This window comes from Dermochelys coriacea, chromosome 6, assembly GCF_009764565.3.
Source record: "Dermochelys coriacea isolate rDerCor1 chromosome 6, rDerCor1.pri.v4, whole genome shotgun sequence".
Classification (NCBI taxonomy): Eukaryota; Metazoa; Chordata; order Testudines; family Dermochelyidae; genus Dermochelys; species Dermochelys coriacea.
The window spans coordinates 54,186,361-54,210,791 of NC_050073.1; the positions used below are offsets into that span (position 1 = coordinate 54,186,361).

Here is a 24,431-nt window from a genome sequence, read left to right on the forward strand (position 1 = left end):
GGGTCAGAGACCCAATCTACCAGAGACAAAAACTCTAACCTAAGACCATTTCTCTGCCAGGTCATAGTGGAACTTATGGTAGGCTTTTGTAGTCTGGAGGATTTTTTCCTAACAAAAACTTTAACATGTGTAGAAATTAGACCTAAGTAAATTGATGTACCTCTTCAGAGCCTAGAGACAAGCAGACACCTTCAGAAAGGGGCAGTAGGTGTGCTTACAGGGGTGGCATGGAAAGGACAAGGTATTAACATCTCCTGGTGCTGCACTGCCTTTCAAAACAAGCAAGACTACCACTGAATTCCAACCTCAGCTCCTTCCAGTAACTGGCAGAGGAGAAATCAAACAAGTGCTCAGCCTTCAAATGCACTGTGACCCCCAATGGCACAGTGCTCCAAATAGCACTGTGAAGGTAACACTGGGGGAATCACAGGAACATGGGAATTGCCATGCCAGGTAAGACTGGGGATCCACCTAGTCCAGTAGCCTGTCTCTGACATAGTATCTTCAGAGAGAGGTGGAAGAAACCCCTCTACAGTGGCTGACTTATGCCCTAAAGCAAGAGGGCGTATATCCCTAGTTTATTTTCTCTCATTATCCCTATAAATATTGGATCCTTTTAAAAATCCTACTAAGCAACTGGCCCCAATGAGTTACACAGGTTAATTGTGTGTTGTTACAAAAAAATTATTTCCTTTGATCAGTTTTAAATTTGTTTCAAGGGCTGTGTTCCTGCTTTGCCACTCCTGCTAACTGATCTTTGCTGCTTAACTAGCTTCAGACCAGAACAAAGACATTTGAAGATAAAGTCTAGTTTATCATAGGGCAAGCTGAGAAGAGCACACAAGAATTCCTCCTCCAAATCTACTAACAAGTGTAAGAATTGAGGATCAACTCCTGGGCTCAGAGCTGAAAAAAGTGTGTGTTCACTTCACTGAAAAAGGGGAAGTGTCCCTGAGGAACAAAGTGTTAGTGAAAACAGACACTAAAGGAGAGCGAAGAAAACAGCGCCAAGAATCTCCAGGTTTCAGAGTAGCAGCCGTGTTAGTCTGTATTCGCAAAAAGAAAAGGAGTACTTGTGGCACCTTAGAGACTAACAAATTTATTAGAGCATAAGCTTTCGTGAGCGAGCTGTAGCTCATGAAAGCTTATGCTTTAAGAATCTCCAAGGAGCTATGGCTGCAGTGAGATTCTCAGGCTATGCCAGGGTCAGGGTATTCACTCTGCTTTGCCCAGAACATAGTAGGCAAAATGCAAAGCTTTTCAGTGTTGCATTGCCATCCCCAGAGCAGGTCTACCTGGCTATTAAAATACATGCACCCTCACCACCACACAAGGAGTTCTGCCTGAGTTCATCTGCATAGTGGGCCAAACATTGCTCCCACTGAAGCCAGAGGGAGTTTGGCCATTGATTTCAATGGGAACAGGCTTTGGCCAAATACATTCATATGCGTAGGCAGAACTGATAGCCACTGCATGTCCAGCACACTTAACTGACACAAACAAACAATCCCTTAACAATGGAACTCACCAGACGTGCTCTGCTACCCACAGTCACACTATAATATGAAAGAGATGGAATTCTGAAACAAGGTGATATGACAAAAGGAGATTTCAGGTGTAATAAATCCACTGTCTTTCATCCCCATTAATTCTACACCTGTGGTCTAATCAGTCCATATTTAAATATTACAAAAGCATAAAGGCTTTAACAATCAAGCTGCCAGTGCTCTTTTCTGGGCTCCTAACACACAAAAGAATAGGGAGATGTGATAAAAGGAGACACAACACATAGAGCTCCTCCCGATGGAGAGTGAGTTGTAGCACTTAGAATTCAGCCAGTGGCATGTATGATATAACCTACGGAAACCTGCCCATGGGATTTTAAAACACAAACACAGCAGAATGTCATCATAATAGGCAAAGTCTGTGTCAAAAAATTCTAAGCACACAGCATTTTCTCCAGTTCTGACACCTTTTTAATAGAAATCACTTGTTTAGGAAACAAATAGCACTTTTATAATTTTTACAATGTTTCTTACCTTGATCTTATTTTAAGTAACACTAGGAAGACCTCAATATCTTTTATTTTCCTTTTTAATTTTAAAAAAGTTGTTTTTCCCCAGATACAAAGATTTTGCCCTTGCATAAAAAAACAGTGCCCAAAACGATGACACAAGGACTCACAAAGACTCACTGTATCTCACTGACACTATTACTTCTAATCTATACCATGCAAGGTCCCATCTACCTCTTTAATTAGACTGTCAGCCTGAATAACAGCTTTTCTATTCCTTATTTATTTTTTTTTACCAAAAGAAAGAGAGGAAATGAAAGAAAAGGACATTTCTCTGTTCAGTGCACACATCTGGGTCATGTGCTGCTTTGTTCAGGATATTTTTGTTGTTTTATAAATATAGAAAAGGGTTGGAACCTCATTTTCAAGTAAAATCATTGATGCACATTTTCCTTTGAGACACCCCCTTTCAATGCTTCAACTCAACCATTTTGGTCCCCTCTTCTCCCTCTCCCAACAAAGGCTTCCTGGATCAACTTGAAGATCCAAACCAATCCAATTCTCCAATGCATTTCATTTGTCTAGTGTGAAGAAACAGGGTTAACCCAAAGCTGCCAGGACAGAAAATCCCCAGTCTGCACATGTGCTCGTTACTCGGTGAAAAATCCATCCCCATTTTGTTTTGTACATCTCCTGTCTAAACAATAGTAAATACTGCTTATTTGATATACTTGTCCCCTCTGGGCACTGGGATTTGTTAATTTATACTTCTGTTTTTTGGTTTAATAGTGCTGAGAGTTTAGAAACAGGAAAAGCCCACAGGCTCTTTGGACTTATTTTTTCCCTACCTAAACAAACTGTTCTGCAAATAAGGATTTGAAACCTGCTCTCCTCCCTCATCCCTGCTCCTCACCCCAAACAAAAATAAAACAAACCTATAGTGGCTGTGGAGGCTGCTGCAGGCACACACTGGTGTAAAATATAGAGAGAGTAAATATATTATTTCACTTGGCATGGTGCTGGCAAAGAACCCCCAGCTGGCACTATTCATGTAACATGATCCAAACTTTGCATGTACACACAGAATAAGAAGGATCAATTGGCAAACTCCGGTGCCGCCTGGCACAAGCATCTTCACGCTCTCTCTGGAACCAAAGAACTAAAGAATTCTGCACTTTCCAGAAGAAATCCGGTTTGCTTTTCTAGAGTTTCATTATTTTGCTGCTCCTCCTCGCCGCCACCTCCCTTGGCTCCTTCTTACTCCGCTGTGTTATTTAGTCTCATCGCCTTTGTTACAGTTCACCATGCAGCTCTGGGAAGGGGCTGGGGCTGGGGTGGAGGCGGCAGCATTAGCATTGTTAGTCGAGTCCATGCCATTGGAGATGGCTACTGAATTGACCTCTGAGTTTATGGATTTTGAAAGGTCAATGCCTTGGATGAGGCGGACCAGCTGTTTTACCTTCTCCAAGGAGCTGTGCATCTCCTTCTGTTTTGCCAGAATGGTATTCTTCATTTCCATACATTTCTGCAGCAAATTAGAACAACAAAAAGCTCAACCATTACACCCATAAGGATAATTAGCGGAATGGAAGAGGCTAAGGAAAGGAATTTAGATGTCCATCAATCCAAGTATAGGCATCTAGCAAGGAGGAGAGTTCCAGAAATGGCTGCACCTGGAAGTTCACTTTCCCAGCTTGGAGGAACCTCAAAGCTGCACACACAAATTACTTAATATTTACAGACACATAAGTTAAATTGCCAGCAGGTAACTACCACCTGCTCTGCCTCCATTTAAGTCATTTCCCTTATAGATTAAGAAATCACCAGAGATGCCTCCATCCTATTCTGTTTCTTCTGGAGGAAAATATGGGATTAATGTCCAGCTGAAACTAGCAAGTTTTTATTATTTTCTATTAGTGTTTCATTTCTGAAATTCCTCCAACTCAGATCTGAAAATGCAGGCATCCTGTAGGAGCTGACTTTGTGGAGAGCACATATGTCCTGCTAATGGGATAGAGCCTTGCTTTCACATACAGTTTTGCCTATTTTAGCAGAATCATCATTCTCTCCCCATAAATAAAAAGGGGGACTTGAAGAGAAAGATGCAGTGCCCTCTTCATTTAAAAATCTCATTTTGTGGCCATTTTTTTCTTGCATGTTACAAAAAAAATCAAGACGCTTTGACAACAGGCAAGGCAAATTAGCTTAACCACTTTATGTCAGGAGCCCATGGTTGAAACTCTCTAAACGGAAAAAGAGAAGGCAGCCAATACCTTCTCTATGGATGTGGTTCAATTTAATGATGTATTAACCACATAGGCCCCAACAGATGTCCTGCAGGAAGATGGTATCTTTTTAAAAAAAAGTTTTGAAGACTTTTGTCTACACTGAGCTTCAAACCCTCCTGGTCCGAGTCCAACTTTTAACATATATATGACAGCAGCAGAAAAACCACCACCACAACTGGAACTATTTGGCCCCATGTTGGCAGTTTGAGTTAAGAGGTAAATGATGAGTCATCCATGGAGAGTGAACTGCCTTCTTCACCTATATATAGTCCTTTTAGGTCAGGGCTAAAGCACATCTGTGAGGTATGGGTGCTGCCCATACATGTCGCTTGAGAACACATGCACTGCTGCTTGCCAGGCCAGGCCAGCCTAGCCTTCTTGTGATAAAGAGAACATTCTAGTCCCCAAAGCTGTTAATCCAGCACCTTTCACCACTATGATATTTACTTTCATAAAAGGACACATGTAGCCTTTTCATATATATTAATTTATCTGAGTTATTCTACTGTGTTCTGTATTAGATGTCTTTGGACATCAGACACATTATAAATATTTTTTTAAATAGAAAAAAAAATCCCAAAGTGTTTGAGGGTGAGTACAGTGAAATACACTAGAACTGTATGATGTCACAAATGTTGGCTATGGAACAGAACTTAGCATTTATAGTTCTCCGATATTATCATGGGACCTCCTGAGGGGCTCATGTTTATATGTGATGACTTAGGAGTCCAGCTTGTGTGTTATGGTGAGAGAAAGTTACATGCTAACACATAAGTTCTAGCTGTTACGGTTACAAAACAAGGTGGTTTCTGGTTAGAGGGAAAAACTGTGGCAAGGTGTAATTAACATTAGGCAGGGCACCCAAAGTTTGCTCAAATGAAGACTGCCTTGGAAACTTGTCAGGAATCTGAGGGACAAACCTGTGAGTAACATGGAGACCACTGCAGTTGCTTTCATTTTAGATATGATGGGGCCGTGCACCAAGGCTGTAAGTCCCACCTTGCAATTTGGCCTACTGAGTGAGAACAAAATGAAGCATCAGATATTAGGACCTGTAGCTACTTAGGTTGCTCCTCTGTAATAAAAATAAGAGCCATAGAGTCCATATAAATCTCCATGGGTTGTGTTTGTCAACTGTTGGTATTATGGGTTACTGTACATCTGCAAGATACAGCTAGCATAAGTTCATGTAGCTGTACTTTAAACATCCAAAATATCCAAAGGGCAGGAGAAAGAGCAAAGCTCAAATAGAAGCTTACCCAACTCCCACTGACTTCTATGGAAGTTGGATCAGGCCTACAGTACCAGTCTCCAGACTTATGCTGTGCCTGCTTGCATGGTGATGGAATGAAAGGACTACAGAGAACAAGTGTAGCATTACAGCTGAGAAAAATACTTACTGTTATGGAATTGCTGAGCTGTTTGACCTTCTGCTCTAGTTGTTCTCTTTCTTGTTTTAAATCTGAACTCCATTTAAGTAGCTTCTGTTTCTCCTCTTCTTTTGCTGTAAAAGGGAATAATAATCCTCTCAGTGATGAATATTTAAAGAGTCCCTGTTATATGCCCTTCAGATGGAGTCTCTAAGCTACTTCACACAATGGACACATTGGATCATACTGAAATTGCACCTGCATAAAGTAAAGAGTCACACGAAGCTTTCACAAAGTAGTTAGACTGCCCTTTTCACATTATTACTTGGATTATCAAGGGTTTTCCTCCTTAATTTCCTTTTTAAAACAAGTCCTACCCAATACCATTCCCAAAATAACATTTTACATACATGAAAGCAATGCAAAGGTGTTCTCTCTTTTCCTACCTGCTTTGTATGCAATATATGAATGAACAATTGCTAAAGTCCCTGGCCATGGGACTGCTTCTTCCTTCTTCAGCATCTGAAATAAAAGAGTGTGTACATTTAACTGGCATACATTTTACCTCTGGGAAAGGGAGAAAGAAAAAGGGAAGAGACAAAAAGAGAGGGTGAGACAAAACAATTTATTTCATGGCTATCATTAGGCACAACCTGTTAACATAACACCTTGCAATCCTGTTCCGAGGTTCAACAGAGGGATTATTTGCATCTATATTATAGCCTCCACAACAGAGGCCGATTTATCACAAATGTCAGCATTTTCTCACTTCCTCATAACCACAAACATCTTCTGCTCATGACACTTAACAGGTGAAAGAGGAATTAAAAGACAACGTATCTGATCTCAAACTTGCCAGGGGACAGGAATATGGCTTCATGGCTCAGACAAACTGCTGATCTAAGTTGTTCCTGGAAGAAATCCTTTGATGGCACAGAACAGCCTCTGCACCACACATATGAACTTCACACTTTCGAACAGATAAGACATGACACTTTCCCATCTCACCTGCTCTCAGGATCACATTACTGGTGTTGCCAAACCCTCCTCCTAAGGATAAGCATCATACTTATCTTTAAGAGGATAAACAAATTCCCTTTTAATATACCTTATTTAGGGAGGAAGAATGAAGCTTGGTAGCTTACCAGAGGAATGACCCAGGGGACTGAGGCTGGAGTTACGCTAAAGCAAAATGTCTCTGACACTTTTTAATTTACTTTCTGGTAACTTTTCAGTAAAACAAACCGGCAGCGATGGGGTGTGTGTGAGAGAAAGGAAGGCTATGCCCCCTCCTTCTTCAGATACAACCATGTTGAGTAATTTAATCTACTCGGATTTTTTGTTTTTTTGTTGTTGCATGTAACATGCATTTGGAAATGCCAGGTTGTTTTCTTATGTTATCATCTGTTTAACAGAGGCTCACATGGACTACTAAGGCACTCTCTTAGGTCAGACAGTATGTTAATAGCTTTTGGCTGCTGGCTTAACAGCAATCCATTGTAATTCTTGAAGTTCCAAAATAGGGGAAATGAAAACAGCAATTTATTTCTTTATCTTTTAATCTTTATGCCATTAAAGGATGAAATATCATCTCATTATTCCAATCCATTTGTATACTTTTACAGAGAGATTTTGAGGGAAGAAGGTCCAAGTCATTCATTGATAGTCATTATTCTGATACCAAATGTATCACGAAATAGAACAGGAATGATAACCTCTCTAATGTTTGGGTTTTACCAGGAAGCACTGGCTCAGTATTTTCTCTCTCTATTAAGGGTAAGCTTGTGCAAATATCCTATTCACTTTGGACAAAGAACTACCACCTTTCAGAGAAATTCTGAGTAAAAACTCTACAGGAAAATCCTTATGGGTCATAGAGAACCTTTCCCAAAAGTTTGTGTGTTTTGCCCCAGAAAAGCAGAGTTGAAACACAAGGGTGACACAAAAGGACCCTGAGCCTGGTAGCACAAAAGCAAGACTTAAAGGCTTTAGTATTTGTGAGCATTCGAACACTGGCAATTTGATGAAATTCACACAAGCCTAATTACAGATCAAATAGATTTGCTCAATGTCAGGCTGTTCCAATCTAACTAAGCCAAGTGATCAGGTTATTTTCTTTAACTCGGAAAATATTTGTAGTGCACTGTGTGTAACTCCCTATCTTTCAAACAATACCTGGTCTTGACATTTGGGACAGATCCACATGCCCTTGGGAATGGTTTTCAGAGGTGGGTCCAGACAGTCCAGGTGATACACACGTGAACATGTGTCACACATCAGCAACTGCCCGCTTTTCCTGCAAACACTGCAAAAATCCTCATGGATATCGCCCTATAAAATTGAGGGAAGGGGGTGAGAAAGAAGAAGGCAAAAAGTGAACTTTGACCTTTGACATCTATATCCTAGTTGAATGTAAACTCTTCCGCACAAGCTACAGCTATGGGATTCCATATGGCTAAGTTCTTTTTAGGAGGTGTAACTGGAAAACCAGCGAGGATGACAGAAGTACAACTCCCTCTGCCCTCCCCAGGTCAGAGGCCCTAGTGAACATTTGTTACCACAGCTTCTAGTAACAATCCCTACCCCACCATCCATCTTAATTAGGAAGATTTTCAATGGTTTTAGCCTGTACTGGTAAGATACCCACTTTCCTTGGTCCTTCTAATCTTTGGATGTAAGCACAGCTCAATGTGGTGCGTATACAAATGAGGCTGCCTCAAGTCCACAGTCTTTCCTAAGAAACCCACAGAGGGCAATACTGAACTTTAAAACAACACCAGCAAGTATTTAGAGCACATATGTGACACCTTTTCAAACTGTTACACTGAAAGAGAAAAGTGCTCTGATTTGTAATTTAAAAAGAATGGACCCAATTCATCCCTGAGGCAACTCCTTTAACTTCACTGAAGTTACATCAAGATACATTTAGCCCATTATATTTTAAAAATCCATTGCCCCAACGTCACAATGACTACTGATTTCTACTTCATCATTAGCCCTGGGCTGTCAGGAGCAGAACGAGGGGATATCAAGAGTTCACACAACCAAGAAGGAAAAATGTTATTTTCAGCCATAAGAGGCTTTCACAAGGAACTGAAAAGTTAGTAGATCGTGTCCTTTAAAAAAATCTATGTTTTACTATTTTTGCATTATTAGTGGAGGCACTTCCTTTCCCCAACTATTCATGCCCCAATGACCCTCCCCCACAATGTAAAATTCATGGCAAGGTTAGGTTTGTTTTTTTTCTCTCTTCCCCTCACTCTTTCCTCCCATCATTCCCATCTCATGCTTTTGTGATTTTTAAAAAGTAGGTGTTTGAACTGAAGAACACACAAGGAAAACACCCAAACTCTACCCTTTTTCCACCTGCGGGCTGCTCTGGCAACTTGCCACACCTAAGACCCAATGTCTCAAGTTCTCGGCACGCGCAATTTCCATTGACTTCAATGATGTTCCATACACACAACGCTTGTAGGATCTTAACCCTAATTTGTCTAAAATGAAGCAAATTATAGCTGCATGCCTCTTTGGTATGAAATATTGGGGCATGCAATGTTCCATTTTGACTTGAGGTAGCCTGTTCACATGTTGGAGGAGTTTTACCATTTTAGACTCATGCTAGACTTTGCCTCGCTCCTATGTAGTATGTGGCTGGGCAAGAAAAAGTGGATTTTTTCTTTATTAGCGATAATTAGGGCCCTACCAAATTCACAATCCATTTTGGTTAATTTCATAGTCATAGGATTTTAAAAATCATAAATTTCATGATTTCAGCTATTTAATCTGAAATTTCATGGTGTTGTAATTGTAGGGATCCTGACCCAAAAAGTAGTTGTGGATGTGGGGGTTGCAAGGTTATTATGGGGGGAAGGGGGTTGCAGTACTGCTACCCTTACTTCTGCGCTGGTGCTGGCGGCAGTTATGCCTTCAGAGCCGGGCAGGTGGAGAGTGGTGGCTGCTGGATGGGAGCCCAACTCTGAAGGCAGAAGCACTGGCAGCACCAGCGCAGATGTAAGGATGGTATGGCATGGTATGGCCACCCTTACTTCTGCACTGCTGCCTGCAGAGCTGGGCCCTCAGCCAGCAGCCGCCACTCTCCAGCTGCCCAGCTCTGAAGGCAGCACAGAAGTAAGGGTGACAAAACCACAACCTCCCTAAAATATCCTTGTGACCTCTGCTGCAACTCCCTTTTGGGTCAGGACCCCCAATTTGAGAACCGCTGGTCTGCCCTATGAAATCTGTATAGTATATGGTAAAAGCACAAAAAAGACCAGATTTCACAGGGAGAGACCAGATTTCACGATCTGTGACACTTTTCATGGCTGTGAATTTGGTAGGGCCCTAGTGATAATGTATTAAATGTATGCAGCAAGATATCCACCATATTTTCAAAGAAAATCACACACAAATACAGTCTGCTGAGGTTTAACTTTCAGACTCCATGACAGATAAGTCTCACTCTATCAGGAGCTGCTCTTCGTCCCTTAACTCCCAAGGCTAACACTGCTGTCCTGTTTTCTAAAGGGTCAATCTTCTTGAAGCTCAGTATCATGTTTTGATTCCATAACTTCCATGAAACAAATGAGTGTTGGGTTCTGAGATCATTTAATCTTTAATACTAAAGAGAGTTCTTAAAGGTTAATTGAAGAAGCAAATTAGTGAGATTTCATGCCTCCCTTGAAATGAAATTTGTGTTGCTGGGAAGAGCTTCCTTTTCCTTTTTCCTGCATTGTGTGAATGCATAGAAGGAAAAGAAGGCAGACAGGAAACAAGATAAAGGCAAAGAGAAAATCCTGTGCAATCCAGTCTTCAAAGGAAACTCATCCTAGAGCCTTTTGAAGTTCTATGTTAATGCATGTCCCAATCTTGTGAGGCACTGAACCTCCTCAACTACCACTGAATACAATGGCAATTGAGAGCACTCTGCATGTTGCTGGGGCGATCAGTATCTTTCAGGATGAGACCCATTAAACACTGAGGCATCTGATATCCTGCAGAATCAGATCTAACCAGATGATTTCCTTAATCTCTCATGCACGTATCAGTTGCTCAACAATTCAGGTTTAGAACTTCTAAATTCAATGGAATGTTGAGTGATGATTCATGTAACAAGATGGGTTAATGTGCGAGGTATTAATTTTCTAGTAATGCTCCATATGTACCAACTGGAATGGATATACACACACAAATCCATAGCTTTATTTTCATCTTATCAAGGCAATAACGCAATAGTGCAGAGCATTTTGTGGGAATTAATAACTGGTGGTGGATGGTTCCCGAATTCCCCCTCAACCAGTATTTAATTCCCAGGAAATGTCCCATGTCTTATTTGTTGTTAATAAATATATGTATAATATGGGCCAGATTGTTGTGATATGTCCCCTCTACATTGCTGCACTCTGGCTACAGGCTTCTGAAACAGCTCTGAATGGCCATAAGCAGCCAAGTGTAATGCATGCTGGAGGCTGAGAAGGCCTGAAGCTGGCCCCAGAATAGGGGAAGCACAAAAGGTAAAGTCACTTTTGGCCTCACCTCCTCTGTTCCTACTGTAACCTAGACAGAACAAAAAATCAACCCTAAGCTCTTCAGGGCAGAGACTGGGTCTTTGTTATGTTTGTACAGTCTCTAGTACAATGGGGCCCTGGAATTTAGGTGTCACTGTCAAAAAAATAAATATAACAACCAGCACTATATGTACGTGTGTGTGTAATCTCTATATTTAGATATATCTATATCTATCTATCTAGACAGAAGATAGTTATTACATCATAAAAAGCCTGTGGGAAAAAAAGAGTAGGTGACCATGTATTTAAAGACAGCATCATTATGCCTATGCACAAAAGGGCTGAATTAAGGTTGTACTGGCAACCTTAATTCTTACATCCCCTAACATTTGAGGGCTTACCTTTGCAAACTGAATGAACATCGTTGTTTGGATGCAATTTCCCAAGTTTTTAAAAAACGTAAAAACTGAAAGATATAATTGTCATCCTGTGGTACCATACTGACTCCCACATGTGGGTCATCACCATGATTGGGATATTTAGATCCACAGCACAGCACTCTTATCACTTCAGCTAACCGTAACTGGTAGCAATAGATGGCTGTTTTCTTCTAAGCAGACCTGACACTAGAGTGGCATGGAAATACATGCGTTGCTAGTGGATTTTTAGAGCTATTTACTAGACATCATAGGAATGTCGAGACTCCAGAATAACGGGATTAATTCCAGGTTCTTTAGGAGAGTGCACTCAAGTGATTACAGATCTCTCTGTCCCTTCTGCTCCCTTCTCTCTCTGCCTCAATCTTGCCCCTGCCCATCTTGCCCTCCCCCAGCCCAGCTTCTGCCTCTCTCTCCTACCTCTTGTTCCTACTCCCATGACCCTCATCATTGTCCCTCCTTCCCCCGCTCTTGTGCCTATACCCTCTCTCCTGGCTCCTGCTCCTAACTCTGTTCCTTCCTAGGCTCTTATCCATCCTCCCAGGCAGAGGTCCTGCCCTTGTCCCCACCCTCTGCATCTCTTCCCCTCCAGCACCCTATTCCTTACCCTGCTGCACTCAATTCAGTTTGTCTCCTTCCTCTCCTCCAAACTGCCTGAGTGCCAGCAGAGATAGTGTGGACAGCACAGGAGAGTCTCACTGCCCTCAGTTCTGGTGCCTGGTATCACAGGTACTCTTGGAACCTGGGAGCAGTAATCGCAGTAAAAGTCCTGCTTAGCCTCGGGATGGAGCATGACTAGTCACTCTGCATGTGCAGTCTAGTCAGCTTGTGGAAGATGTGAGGGGATGGAGCATGCTCAGTGGAACTGGATTCATCAGAGAATTTTGCTGCCAAACTGTAACAAGCCTCTACTGAGAATGTGCAAACAGATTTTTCACAGGCATATAGTGTGGCCAAATTTCGGGGGGATTTTCACACAGATGTCAAAAGGCAAATCCCTGACTCAAAGGCCATACCCATGCTAAATTTCAAGTCCCTGCTCCAAAACATGGATGCAATAAAACAGTTGTCAAAAAATGTTTTAACTTGGGCAAAAGAAGTTATTTTCCTTAATTTTGTTTTGTTAAATAGCTGAACTGTTTTAGGTGAAACTTTCAAAAAAAAATTCAACTTGAGTTAGACACCCATCATGGAAAGTTTCAGCCCAAGTGGTTTAAATTTGGCAAAACTGTCAGCAACTGAAAACAGAGTCTTAAAATGGAAAGCATTGGGCAACCTGCACCACTTATAATAAATATAGATCTTTATAAGCTAGCACCATTCTCCGAGTATCCAAGTATATCTTGTGTTGAATATCTAATTAGTAGGGCCCTACCAAATTCATGGCTGTAAAAACACATCATGAACCATGAAATCTGATCTACCCTGTGAAATCTGGCATGGAGCCATGGGCTCCTACCCTGCGCAGGGCTCCAGCTGCTAGTCCCAGCTGGTGTTGGGTAGGGATGAGACTTCCTCTTCCCCTGCAGGAGTGACTCCCGGGGCGGGTCAGACCCATCTCTGGAAATTTCCCCCTGCTGTAGGAAGCTTGGAGGTTCAAGCTGTCACCACCCCCCTCCACACGGAGAGGCTGCGACTCCAGCTGTCACCTCCCAACGTGGAAAGGCTGAGGCTGCAACTGTCACACACATCCCTGTGCAGAGAGCCTGCGGCTCCAGCTGTCATCCCCTGCGTGGAGAGACTGCGGCTCCAGCTGTCACCTCCCACCCACTTAGGCGGGAGACTGCCAGGAAAACCAGACCTATGGTAACCCACCCTCCATACTCTGTGACTCTCACTTCTGTGCTGCTGCTAGCGCTGGCTTTAGAGCTAGGCACTCAGACAGCAGCCTTCCTCTCTGATTGCCCAGCTCTGAAGGCAGCGCCCCTGCCAGCAGCAGGGCGGAAGTAGGGTGGCAATCCCATAAACCACCTACAATAGCCTTGTGACCCTTGCACCCTGACCGCCTTTTGGGACAGTACCCCCACAGTTACAAGCACGTAAAATTTCAGATGTAAACATGAAACAGTAATTTTACTCCCTGGCCATGAAATTGACTAAAACAGACCATGAATTTGGTAGGGCCCTACTAATTAGATTGTACGCTCCTTAATTAAAAGGACCGTATCTTTCTCTTTGTCTTCATATATAACACCAATATATTGCTGGTGCTTAAATAATTAAGATTTTGTATTTCTATAGCCAAGAATTTCAAAGTGTTTTACAAATGTTAAGTCTCAGCACCCATGTGAACTAAGGAAGTTCCATTATCCCACTTTACAGAAGGGGAAACTAAGTCACAAAAATGATTTGACTTTCTCAAGGATACACTGTGAGTTTGTGGAAGACGATGAACAGAACTCAGATCTCCTTACTTTCAGTGCTGTTTTTACATCAAAACACCATTTTTCCTCATAGTAGTTATTAGGGCTGTCAAGCGATTAAAAAAATTAATCGCAATTAACCACACTGTTAAACAATAATAGAACACCATTTATTTAAATATTTTTGGATGTTTTCTACATTTTCAAATATATTCATTTCAATTATAACAGAATACAAAGTGTACAGTGCTCACTTTATATTTATTTTTATTACAAATACTTGCACTGTAAAAAGCAAAGGAAATAGTATTTTTCAATTCACCTAATACAAGTCCTGTCATTCAATCTCTTTACATTAAATTTGAACTTACAAATGTAGAATTATGTACAAAAAACCCACACATCTGCATTCAAAAATAAAACAATGCAAAACTTTAGAGCCTGCAAGTCCACTCAGTCCTATTTCTTGTTCAGCCAATCACTCAGACAAACAAATTTGTTTACATTTGCAGGAGATAAGGCTGTCCGATTCTTGTTTACATCACCTGAAAGTGAGAACAGGTGTTCTCATGGCATTGTTATAGCCAACGTTGCAAGATATTTATGTGCCAGATGTGCTAAAGATTCATATGTCCCTTCATGCTACAACCACTATTCCAGAGGACATGAGTTCATGCTGATGACGGGTTCTGCTTGATAACAATCCAAAACAGTGCGGACCGATGCATGTTCATTTTCATCATCATGAGTCAGATGCCACCAGCAGAAGGTTGATTTTCTTTTTTGGTGGTTTGGGTTCTGTAGTTTCCACATCAAAGTGTTGCTTTTTTAAGATTTCTGAAAGCATGCTCCACACCTCACCCCTCTCAGATTTTGGAAGGCACTTCAGATTCTTAAACCTTTGGTTGAGTGCTGTAGCTATCTTTAGAAATCTCATATTGGTACCTTCTTTGCATTTTGTCAAATCTGCAGCGAAAGTGTTCTTAAAATGAACAGCATGTGCTGAGTCATCATCCAAGACTACTATAACATGAAATATTTGGCAGAATGTGGGTAAAATAGAGCCAGAGACATATAATTCTTCACCAAGGAGTTCAAACACTTTTTTTTTTAATGAGTGTCATCAGCATAGAAGCATAGTGTCCTCTGAAATGGTGGCCGAAGTAGGAAGGGCCATACAAATGTTTAGCAGATCTGGCAAGTAAATACCTTGCAATGTCTGCTAAAAAAGTCCCATGCGAACACCTGTTCTCATTTTCTGTTGACACTGTAAATAAGACGTGGGCAGCATTATCTCCCATAAATGTAAACAAACTTGTTTGTCTTAGCAATTTGCTAAATGAGAAGTAGAACTGAATGGACTTGTAGGCTCTAAAATTTTGCATTGTTTTGTTTTTGAGTGCAGTTATGTAACAAAAAAAAAATCTACATTTGTAAGTCGCACTTTCACAATAAAGAGATTGCACTACAGTACTTGTGCGAGGTTAATTGAAAAATACTGTTTCTTTTATCATTTTTACAGTGAAAATATTTCTAATAAAAAATAATAGAGTAAGCAGTGTACGTTTTGTATTCTACGTTGCAATTGAAATCAATATATTTGAAAATGTAGAAAAACATCCAAAAATATTTAATAAATTTCAATTGGTATTCTATTGTTTAACAACGCGATTAAAACTGAGATTAATCACAATTTTTTTATCACAATTTTTTGAGTTAATTGCATGAGTTAACTGTGATTAATTGATTGCCCTAGTAATTATAGTTACTAAGAAATATGCCATGCAACAACCATATATTGAATAGCTGTCACTATTCTGGTGAGTGTAAATGTGAAAGTACAGATTTTTTAACAAATTCATGGAGGTGTTTTTAAGATAAAGGACTCGTGATACATGTATCGTGGTTTTTGATACATCTTCTGCTCCTAGAATTCAAAGGTCATAGATATTTCAAAAGGCATCTATCACTGTGATATCTACTTCCTTTTAAAATCAAAGTTGTCTAGCTCAATTGTTGGAAAATGAGTCTTTGGAACTGAATTCTTTTTAAAAATTAAAAGAGCAATATTAATGTTTTAATGTTGCCTTTGTGCACAAACGGGGTAACCTGTCTGTAAGTGTTTTAGTATACAGATTTGTATTACTCCAGGGGGAATGCTGTGCTAACTTGCTGACACAGTATATCACGCTGAATTGAGAGATAATTTTCACAAGTTATCCAAGTGTATGCATATGTGTTATATATTTTAACCACCTATTGTGTCAACTTGCATGTTTCCTCTAGAGTCTTTGTATTTTTAAAAACTATCATTTAATTTAAAAAGTATGTTAAATCACAGAGAACTAAGCTTAAATATTAAGCAATTTCACCGAAGGCAAGAAATTCAGAATCAGGCTGGGAACACTAGAATAATACTCTGTCCTTAACTTAGCCTGTGGTAAACAGAATTATGTACAAAATGAGTAGAATTGCAATATACGTGATAACACATCACACTGTTCTGAGAACCGTTATGCTCTGGTCACAAAACATGGGAAAAAAAAATCACTGAAATCAGAGCTGGAAGAGACCTAGTATGTTACCCAGTCCATCTCTTGGAGCCAGCACAGGCTTGTTCTCTACAGCATAATTTCCAGTGGTTTGTACATTTTCATCCCAAAAGATGGAGTTGCTGCACCTTTCCTTCAGAAGTCTGTTCCACAGACTCATTCATCTGACTGTCAGGAATTTTTTCTTGATATTCAAATACTGTTCCACTCTGAAAAGTGACTATTAAAAAAGGGCCCCAGCTTATTCCACAGATGTGCTCTGTGTGTATCAGGGTCACATTTCCCAACTTTAGTGACTAAAGTATGTTTTGACTGTTAGCCCTGCAGAGCTGGTAGAGTTCAGAGGGAGGGAGCTGGATTCTATTCCATCTTGTGCACAGTCAGCAGAATTGGCTACTCACAGTTCCAGGCAGTTACATCAGTGCATAAGAGGCAATGGGGCAGCACAGGAGTTACTGAGAACCAATGTTGGACTTTAGAACCTTTATTACAGCTGATGATGTATGAAAAGGAAAGAGTCCACCATGACTCTCAAATCCCAGGGGTAGTTTGCAGCACTGGCAATTGAAAAAAAAAAAAAGCATCTTTTTACATATAAACTGAGCCCATATACAGGAGTAACTGAAAGACAAACTTTTACAGAGTCACTTTTCAGAGTAGAAGTGCACTTTGACTGCTGAGCATTCTTGTGTACTTAGTTGTCTCACTCCCCTATTCCCAGTATAGTCCTACTACAGTATTTCCTTTATATTGAGATCTTTAAGCAGACCCAGGTGAAGTTACACTGGCTTAGTCTTATTTCTTGCAGTCACCTTTTTCAGAGAAATTGTACTTTATTGTGATAGTGTCACTTAGGGTAGTGAAAGATAGATCAGTGGCCTGGGAGGAAACTCAACTTTACTTCATTTACTTGATTTCTAGGGTTTAGATCTGACCTTCACAATTCTGTCACCACATTTTTTGCAAGGAAAAAGAAGAATGAGACAATCTGAAGGTTCTCAGAAAGTTACTCAAAAAAGAGGCTGTGCTGTGAAGGGGAAATCTTTGCATTTTGACAAATAAAATATTGTTATCTCCTGCTTTAGAAATGATAACAGAATAACCAGATTTTATTCAAGAAAAGTCTCATGAGTGGGGAGTGCAGAGGCAGTGTACTCAATCACACCAGGACACGAGAACCTCTTGCGATCAGTGCTCTGAACATTGTTCCCAGCTATCTGGGTGATCCAAGAAGTTCCATCTCTTCCTCCTCTTGTTACAGAAATACCAGCAACTTACTGCTACTATGGTCTCTCTAAATAATAGGACCCATTCTCCCCTTCCCAGTTCCTCACTGGAATACAGTTTTAATTCAGTCACACAAGATCTCAGACACTATACACTGAGAAAACATGCTCATCTAAGCATGCCCAATGTATCCCAACATTCCAGTCAATGACTGAATGTCACAGGAAATATCTGCAGTACTATATAACACAGGCACAGAAGTGAAAGGTTGGGGAGTAAAAGAACATTGGCCTGTTTCACTGCACTGAACCATGACAAACAGTGTTCAAGAAATGAATGCTAAAGAAACAAAATCTGAAGCCGTTTCCAGTGTGGCTCATTCTACATATCTTTCCAAAAGCCAACCCTTCCCCAAGAATTACTTACGTCTGTGGAGCTGGGGCTAGGCAGGGACACAGGCTGAACAGATGCGGGGAAAGTAAATGTGGTCTCTGTCTTTTCATTTTCAGGGGAGTCGGGATGACTGGATAAAGGGGATGTGGGGGTCAGAGCCCCAAATCCCAACACCGTGTTGTATTTAGGTGGACGACCTACACATTAACAAAAGGGAACAAAAAGAAGGGGGGGGGAATGATCTTACATACCTTTGGCCAGTGGTCCTCATTGGCTAGCATGAAAAAGGAAATGATGTAGCACAGAGAGGAAGTTAATATAGGAGTCACAAGTGGAAGAAGAGAAGCAAAGATTTTAACATTTTTTTAGAAACGTACAAGTGGAATTTTTCAAGAAATGAATGCTTGAAGAAAAATGCATATCAGAGGAGTGTGAAAACAGGCTCTGCTAAGGGTCAGAGTCACGCTCCCAAGTGCGGAGTGGGGCCTCTTTTCATTTCTAGCAATGAGACTGTCCAGGTATCAGGAAATCGTGCTGGCAGCAAACCCACAGACAAGCTGCAATGATTTCTGTTAATTCAATTTGTCTACTGTTATCCCACCTCTCCCTATCTATCCTATGCCAGCATATACCTACCCAAAAGTCCTTCTCTCATAGCGAGCAATCATTTCAAGTCTCCTTTTCTTCCCTACATCTCCTATAGGTCAGCACCTCCCATCTCAGACCTATGCCCACTATCTCGACGGCAGGTACTACTGTACTTCCCATGACCCCAAGCACCTTCCAAACTAACTCTACCCAGGTGAAGTTTCCCAATTCTTAGATTTTTTCCTAAGCTTCTATAGTCAAGCACCCACTGCCCCAATCATATACATCTATTGTAGACTCCTTTAGAAAAGAACTAAGAGCAAAATCTGCTAAGAACAGCCTTCATACAACTGAGATATTAGCTATTTATTGTATGACTATGTAAAATTGTATGTGCTTAGCACTCTCCCCATCCTTCCACATCCCAAGTTACTTTATGGATCTGGAAAGATCATAAGGAATAAAAATCTAGGAATAATTACCCAGCTCTTATCATTAGGGCCCTATCAAATTCATGGTCCATTTTGTTCATTTTCACAACCACAGGATTTTAAAATCGTAAATTTCATTTCAGCTATTTAAACTTGAAATTTCATGGTGTTGTAATTATAGGGGTCCTGACCCAATAAGGAGTTTTTTTGCGGGGGAGGGTTGCAAGGTTATTATCGGGGGGGTGTGGTACTGCCACCCTTACATCTGCGCTGCTGTCTGCAGAGCTGGGCCCTCAGTCAGCAGCCGCCACTCTCTGGCCACCCAGCTCTGAAGGCAAAAGCACAGAAGTAAGGGTGGTATGGTATGGTATTGCCACCCTTACTTCCGCACTGCTGCTAGTGGGGTGCCGCCTTCAGAGCTGGGCACCCAGCCACCAGCTGCTGCTCTCTGGCCACCAGCCGCCGCTCACTGGCAACGCAGGTCTGAAGGCAGCGCAGAAGTAAGGGTGACAATACCGCGCCCCCCCCCAAAAAATAATCTCGTGACCCTCCCTACAACTCCCTTTTGGGTCAGAACCCTCAATTTGAGAAATGCTGGTCTCCCCCATGAAATCTGTATAGTATAGGATAAAAGCACACAAAAAGATTTCATAGTGGGAGACCAGATTTCATGGTCTGTGATGCAATTTTCATGACCGTGAATTTTGTAGGGCCCTACTTATAAACAGTATTTACAGATTGCCAGGCTATCCCAGTACATGCTGCACCTTGCACTTGAGTTCTAGATACTTTCCAGAAAGATGTACATCCTTGGAGAGAATCTTTGATGGTGATGTCCACAGCTGAAATTTCTGACATGGCCTACAGCATCTAGAATTAAACCAAAGCCCTAAAGGGCACAGGGCTCCTAATATACTACTATATTAATTCAAATAATAAAACTACTATAGGCCCCAAATCTTGTCCATCCCCTTTGAAAATATGTTACTAATCTGGTGCTGATGAGGGGTGTACACTCACAACAGAGAGTGAAAATAAGGACAGGAAGACAGCATTGTGCAAAAACAGTCTAAGAAAATACCATGTATACATATATGTAATCTTGTGCATTTAAAAATCTATAAGTAATTCTTCACACAATGTTATATAATGGATTAAAAGGTCATTGAAAACATTACTATATGAAGGAACATATCCTTATGTACAGTGCACATATATTTTTCACACACACACACACACACACACACACACACACACACACAAGTTTTCGTCTTTTTTGAAAACATATTTAAAGTAATGGAAGGTGGCACTGGAAACTGATGTCCTTTATTTACTCAGAGACAGCATGCCAGCAGAAGTGCAAATTTATCCATACTGCCCCATCTATGTGCTTCCATCCTGCACTGAAGAGAGTGCCTCAAGGAGAGCAAGGGTCATTCGAATACCTGACCTCTTGGCCAAGAATACCAACTTTGGAAATGATCACTGCTAGTTATTATCATGGTTTGTGTCATGTAGGCACCTGTTCAATATAGACTGGACTGGGATCATCAGCTCATCTAGCCCACCAAACAGCCACCAAAGAATTAAAGATTTTCAGTCACTACTATTTTCGGACAGATTCAGATCAATAACTTGGAGGTGAAATGTTATGTATTCCATCACTAATATCCTGAGCCATCTAGTCTGTTACTTACTTACACACACACACACAGTCTCAGGTTCATCACCCCACATATAAAATACATAGACCTCTCTGGCTTTAATCACAAACTATACAGCATTCTTGCTCTTTTCTTGGGTGGTCATGATGTTAGATTGCTTGGTCATTTGTTTTTGGACAGCAAACCAAAGAGCAGAGAAGCCGTGTTGGAAACCATTAAGAGCCATTAAAGGTGAGCATTAGAAGTTAGGGAAAGATTTTCTCTTCAGATCTGCATGGCAGATCTCAGCTCTGATATTCAGCGCCACACACAGAAAGAGAACAAAACAGTTAAGCTCCATGGTAATGTTCCAAGATATAAATTTTATCCTTAAAAGTAAGAGTTTTAAAATGTGACCTGCTCTGCACAAGAACTGCTGCTCTGTAGGTGAATTCCATTAAATAACATTTAGTAGCTATAAGAAAGATCCTCCTTTTTTGCAGGACAGGTGGCATTTTAAGGTTTCAAGACGGTAGCTGTTTCTGAAGAGTGCCTAAGGTAAGTGGGTAGCTTTCCCTGTGAAAGTGAAAATGCTTTGGGGGATCCTTCCCTTAGAAAAGCAACACACCTTGGGCTCTTCACACTCTGAATTTCCCTTCCTGTAAGATTAAATACACTTTCTCCATAATGTTCTGCTTTCCTGGCAGTAACACTGTAGTTTAGGCAGTATTAAGAGCATCTTGGCAGCAACTCTCTTCCATTAAATGGTGTTCCAACACCTTACCTTACACTCTGTTCTGTATATTGTCTCATTTGTGTAGAGTGAGACTGAAATGCTGCCTTGAGCTTCCCCATAAAGCCAGCTACGCTAACCCCAGAAACGTTGGTTCTTGTTTACCATTGGAATTTATTGTGCAAATTCAGTATCACAAAATCCTTCACTTTCACTTTCTTTCCATCCTCAAGGGGACTGCTGATGGCAGACAGAGAAATAATCATACAGCAAGATGGCATTGTTGAAAATAACTCACCTCTTTTACGTGTCCCAGGATGCATTGTGCTGTTCAGGTATGTGACTGCACTCTTCTTACGCTTTAAAGTGGAAGAAAACAACTTTAGCTGGCTAATTTTTTGTAATAATTAAATCTGTAAGAGCTCAGGCAGAGCAGTACAGTACAAACTGGGCTTAATGTCTGTACTGTTCTTGGGAACGTATCTTTGGAAATGTTAGCCTTCCATTATGCTTCTGACATCTGGACAGCTGCAGTCCAGTGCACAAGCTGACCTCCTAATGGCAGGACCAATACTCACTGCCATTTAATGCCAGGTTTATAATGTGGGTGGTGTGGAGGGAGAGAGAAGTATTAAGCAGAAATAACTGTATTTACTATCTAAAACCCTGAGGGTCACATCACTACATTGGTCTCTCAAACTATGACGACAGCCTGTTTAGCTGGGCTTCAGAGATCTTAGTAGGTAGCAACATGGCAGCAGTACAGAATGAAATTGCCAGCTTCCCCCCCAGCAAGAGACTGATACCTCAGGCTCAAAAACGGCTCCACTGTACACTGGATTTGCTGTTGTTCTTCTTTTCCTCTCTTGTCTCTTACTTTGGATTTCTTGTGAAAAGAAAGGTTCAGGTTAGAAACCATGGATTCAGAAAGCATATAACAACATCTGCGTTATATAGTCTGCAAGCAAGTTCTAACTGTGAGACTTTCCATGGGAAGCCAACAATGCTGAAGACAGCCATCTCTGCTACACTCCTGGGTTTGAAAATGAATACATTAAAAAATAAATAAATTAAAAATAAATACACTGCCAACTTGGTTTATGAAATGGTTGGCTGCCCCTCCCAAATGAGAGCATCTGAACACAGATATTTTATAGTGAAGTTCAACATAATTGGGAACCTAAATACAGTAGCATGTGAGGAAACCTCATTGCTATTTAAGGCAAATATAGTTAGGCTTTGAAGGATTCGATTTTTAATCAGTAAATGTGAAAAACATCTATACACACACAAATTGACAAAGGAAATTTCCATTGATAATCAAAATTTATAGATAGGCAAAGTAAGAAAAATGCTGCTTGAAAACTTATTAGAGTTTGACTAAAGGATATTTACTTTGTATACTTTGATGTGATGTTGAGAATTTGTGTTTTAATGGTTATAAAGCTTTAAATTTTTGAATCTCAACTTCTACTGTCATTAATTACTAGCTATCTGACCCACAATTTTCCACAATTGTGAAAATTCAAATAGATAAAAATGGAAAAAAATTGCTTAAAACCCATAATTTTGTGCAACTATGAAAATTTAAATAAATAAAAGTAGAAAAAAATGCTTTAAAATAAGCATCTATATTATCTGTTGAAATTATAAAAATAAAAATTGATTTCTGCTGAGCCTAAATTTAATACAGTGATGTGCAAATCCTTGAATTTCTGCAGATTTAGGCTTGATTTCATTGTAGGTCAGGACTAAAGAAATTATCAGAACACTTGAAATCCAGTAACCCAGCATGTTCACCAATTTACAGAATTGAGAAATCCAGAGAAGGGGTTAAGGTACACTGACCTATTAGGTAACTTCTTCACACATAATGGCTACACAACAGTCAGTCAATTAGTTTTTTCATAGTTTTCTCTCAGACAGCAGAGCATGCACTGCCTCCCCAACCATTGGTCTCAGATAACTAAGCAATTGCTTTGTTTCCATGTAACAAGGGAAAAGGGGTTGAGGGGGACAAGTTGCACACAAAGTGCTATATGAGCATAGCCCAAGTGTGATCTTTTCCTGGGTGCAAGGAAAAAAAGAGTGCACTTCACACAAGAACATTTGGGACTTTTACTTCCAATCTAGAATTGCTGAGAAACAGGAGAGCTCAGGAACTATTCTCAGTTATTTTCTTACCTTCCAGATGGTCATGTGTAACCAGTCCCAAAGATACCATGAAGGCAAGTTTCTGTGTCAGAGAGAGAGAGAGAACAGAGTTCATTCCAGTTACAGTCATTATCAGGAGCAATTTCATTTAGCCCGAAGTCAGTTGGTAGCCAACCAAGTAAGGAAAATATTACTAATTCTTTGTTCTTATATAGCACTTTTCATCTGTAGATCTCAAATTGCTTTCCAAAGGAGAAACACTAGCCCTATTTTACAGATGTGGAGAAAAAGTCAGAGACAGGGAGAAGCAATTTCCACAATGTTATACAAGAAGTCACTGGCAGAGCTGGAAACAGACTCAAGGTCTCAACTCCCAAACCATCACTAGCCCTTAGTAGATACCAGCACAGTTCAATTGCCAACTAAACATTGCTGGTTACACAGCAACAAAATCCTCATTGTTTGATTCCCAAAGTATTTAACATTGTGAGCCACCAGGTAGGGGCTCTGGAAACCACTGGTACTCTGAGAACCACAGTTCAAGAACTACTACTCTAACACCACCAAAAGAAGGTTTCAACAACTCTGCCAATTTTGGCAGTCAGAATCAATTCAAATAGTTGGTGCTAAAAGGGAGCAAAGATAACCCAATAAACCTGGGGCTATTCCTTGGATCCTCAGCTGTACTTAGATCTATAGGGTCAGCCCTCACTGAGAAAGGTAGATCTTCTCTT

General features: G+C 40.6%; 2 protein-coding genes across 20 annotated transcripts in view; one reads left to right on the forward strand and one right to left on the reverse strand.

Annotated features, from left to right (window-relative positions):
- LARGE2 (LARGE xylosyl- and glucuronyltransferase 2) overlaps positions 1–21,371 on the forward strand; it is a 73,399-nt gene extending 52,028 nt beyond the window's left edge. The window contains exon 19 of the mRNA XM_038405065.2: positions 21,314–21,371. Within this exon, the coding sequence (XP_038260993.1) occupies positions 21,314–21,356 (43 nt within the window). The 3' untranslated portion in view covers positions 21,357–21,371. The remainder of the gene's footprint in view (positions 1–21,313) is intronic.
- Positions 1,954–24,431, reverse strand: part of PHF21A (PHD finger protein 21A) — a 244,235-nt gene continuing 221,757 nt past the window's right edge. For 12 of the 19 annotated variants that reach the window (XM_043515615.1, XM_043515609.1, XM_038405071.2 and 9 more), the window contains 8 exons: positions 23,728–23,779; positions 22,350–22,429; positions 21,842–21,902; positions 18,182–18,345; positions 7,848–8,003; positions 6,119–6,194; positions 5,703–5,806; positions 1,954–3,539 (listed from right to left, as the gene is read on the reverse strand). In XM_043515615.1, the coding sequence (XP_043371550.1) occupies positions 3,285–3,539; positions 5,703–5,806; positions 6,119–6,194; positions 7,848–8,003; positions 18,182–18,345; positions 21,842–21,902; positions 22,350–22,429; positions 23,728–23,779 (948 nt within the window). In that variant the 3' untranslated portion in view covers positions 1,954–3,284. Of the gene's footprint in view, positions 3,540–5,702; positions 5,807–6,118; positions 6,195–7,847; positions 8,004–18,181; positions 18,346–18,399; positions 18,423–21,841; positions 21,903–22,349; positions 22,430–23,727; positions 23,780–24,431 lie in introns of all 19 variants that reach the window. The other 7 variants (XM_043515619.1, XM_043515618.1, XM_038405078.2 and 4 more) reach the window with 2 other exon arrangements.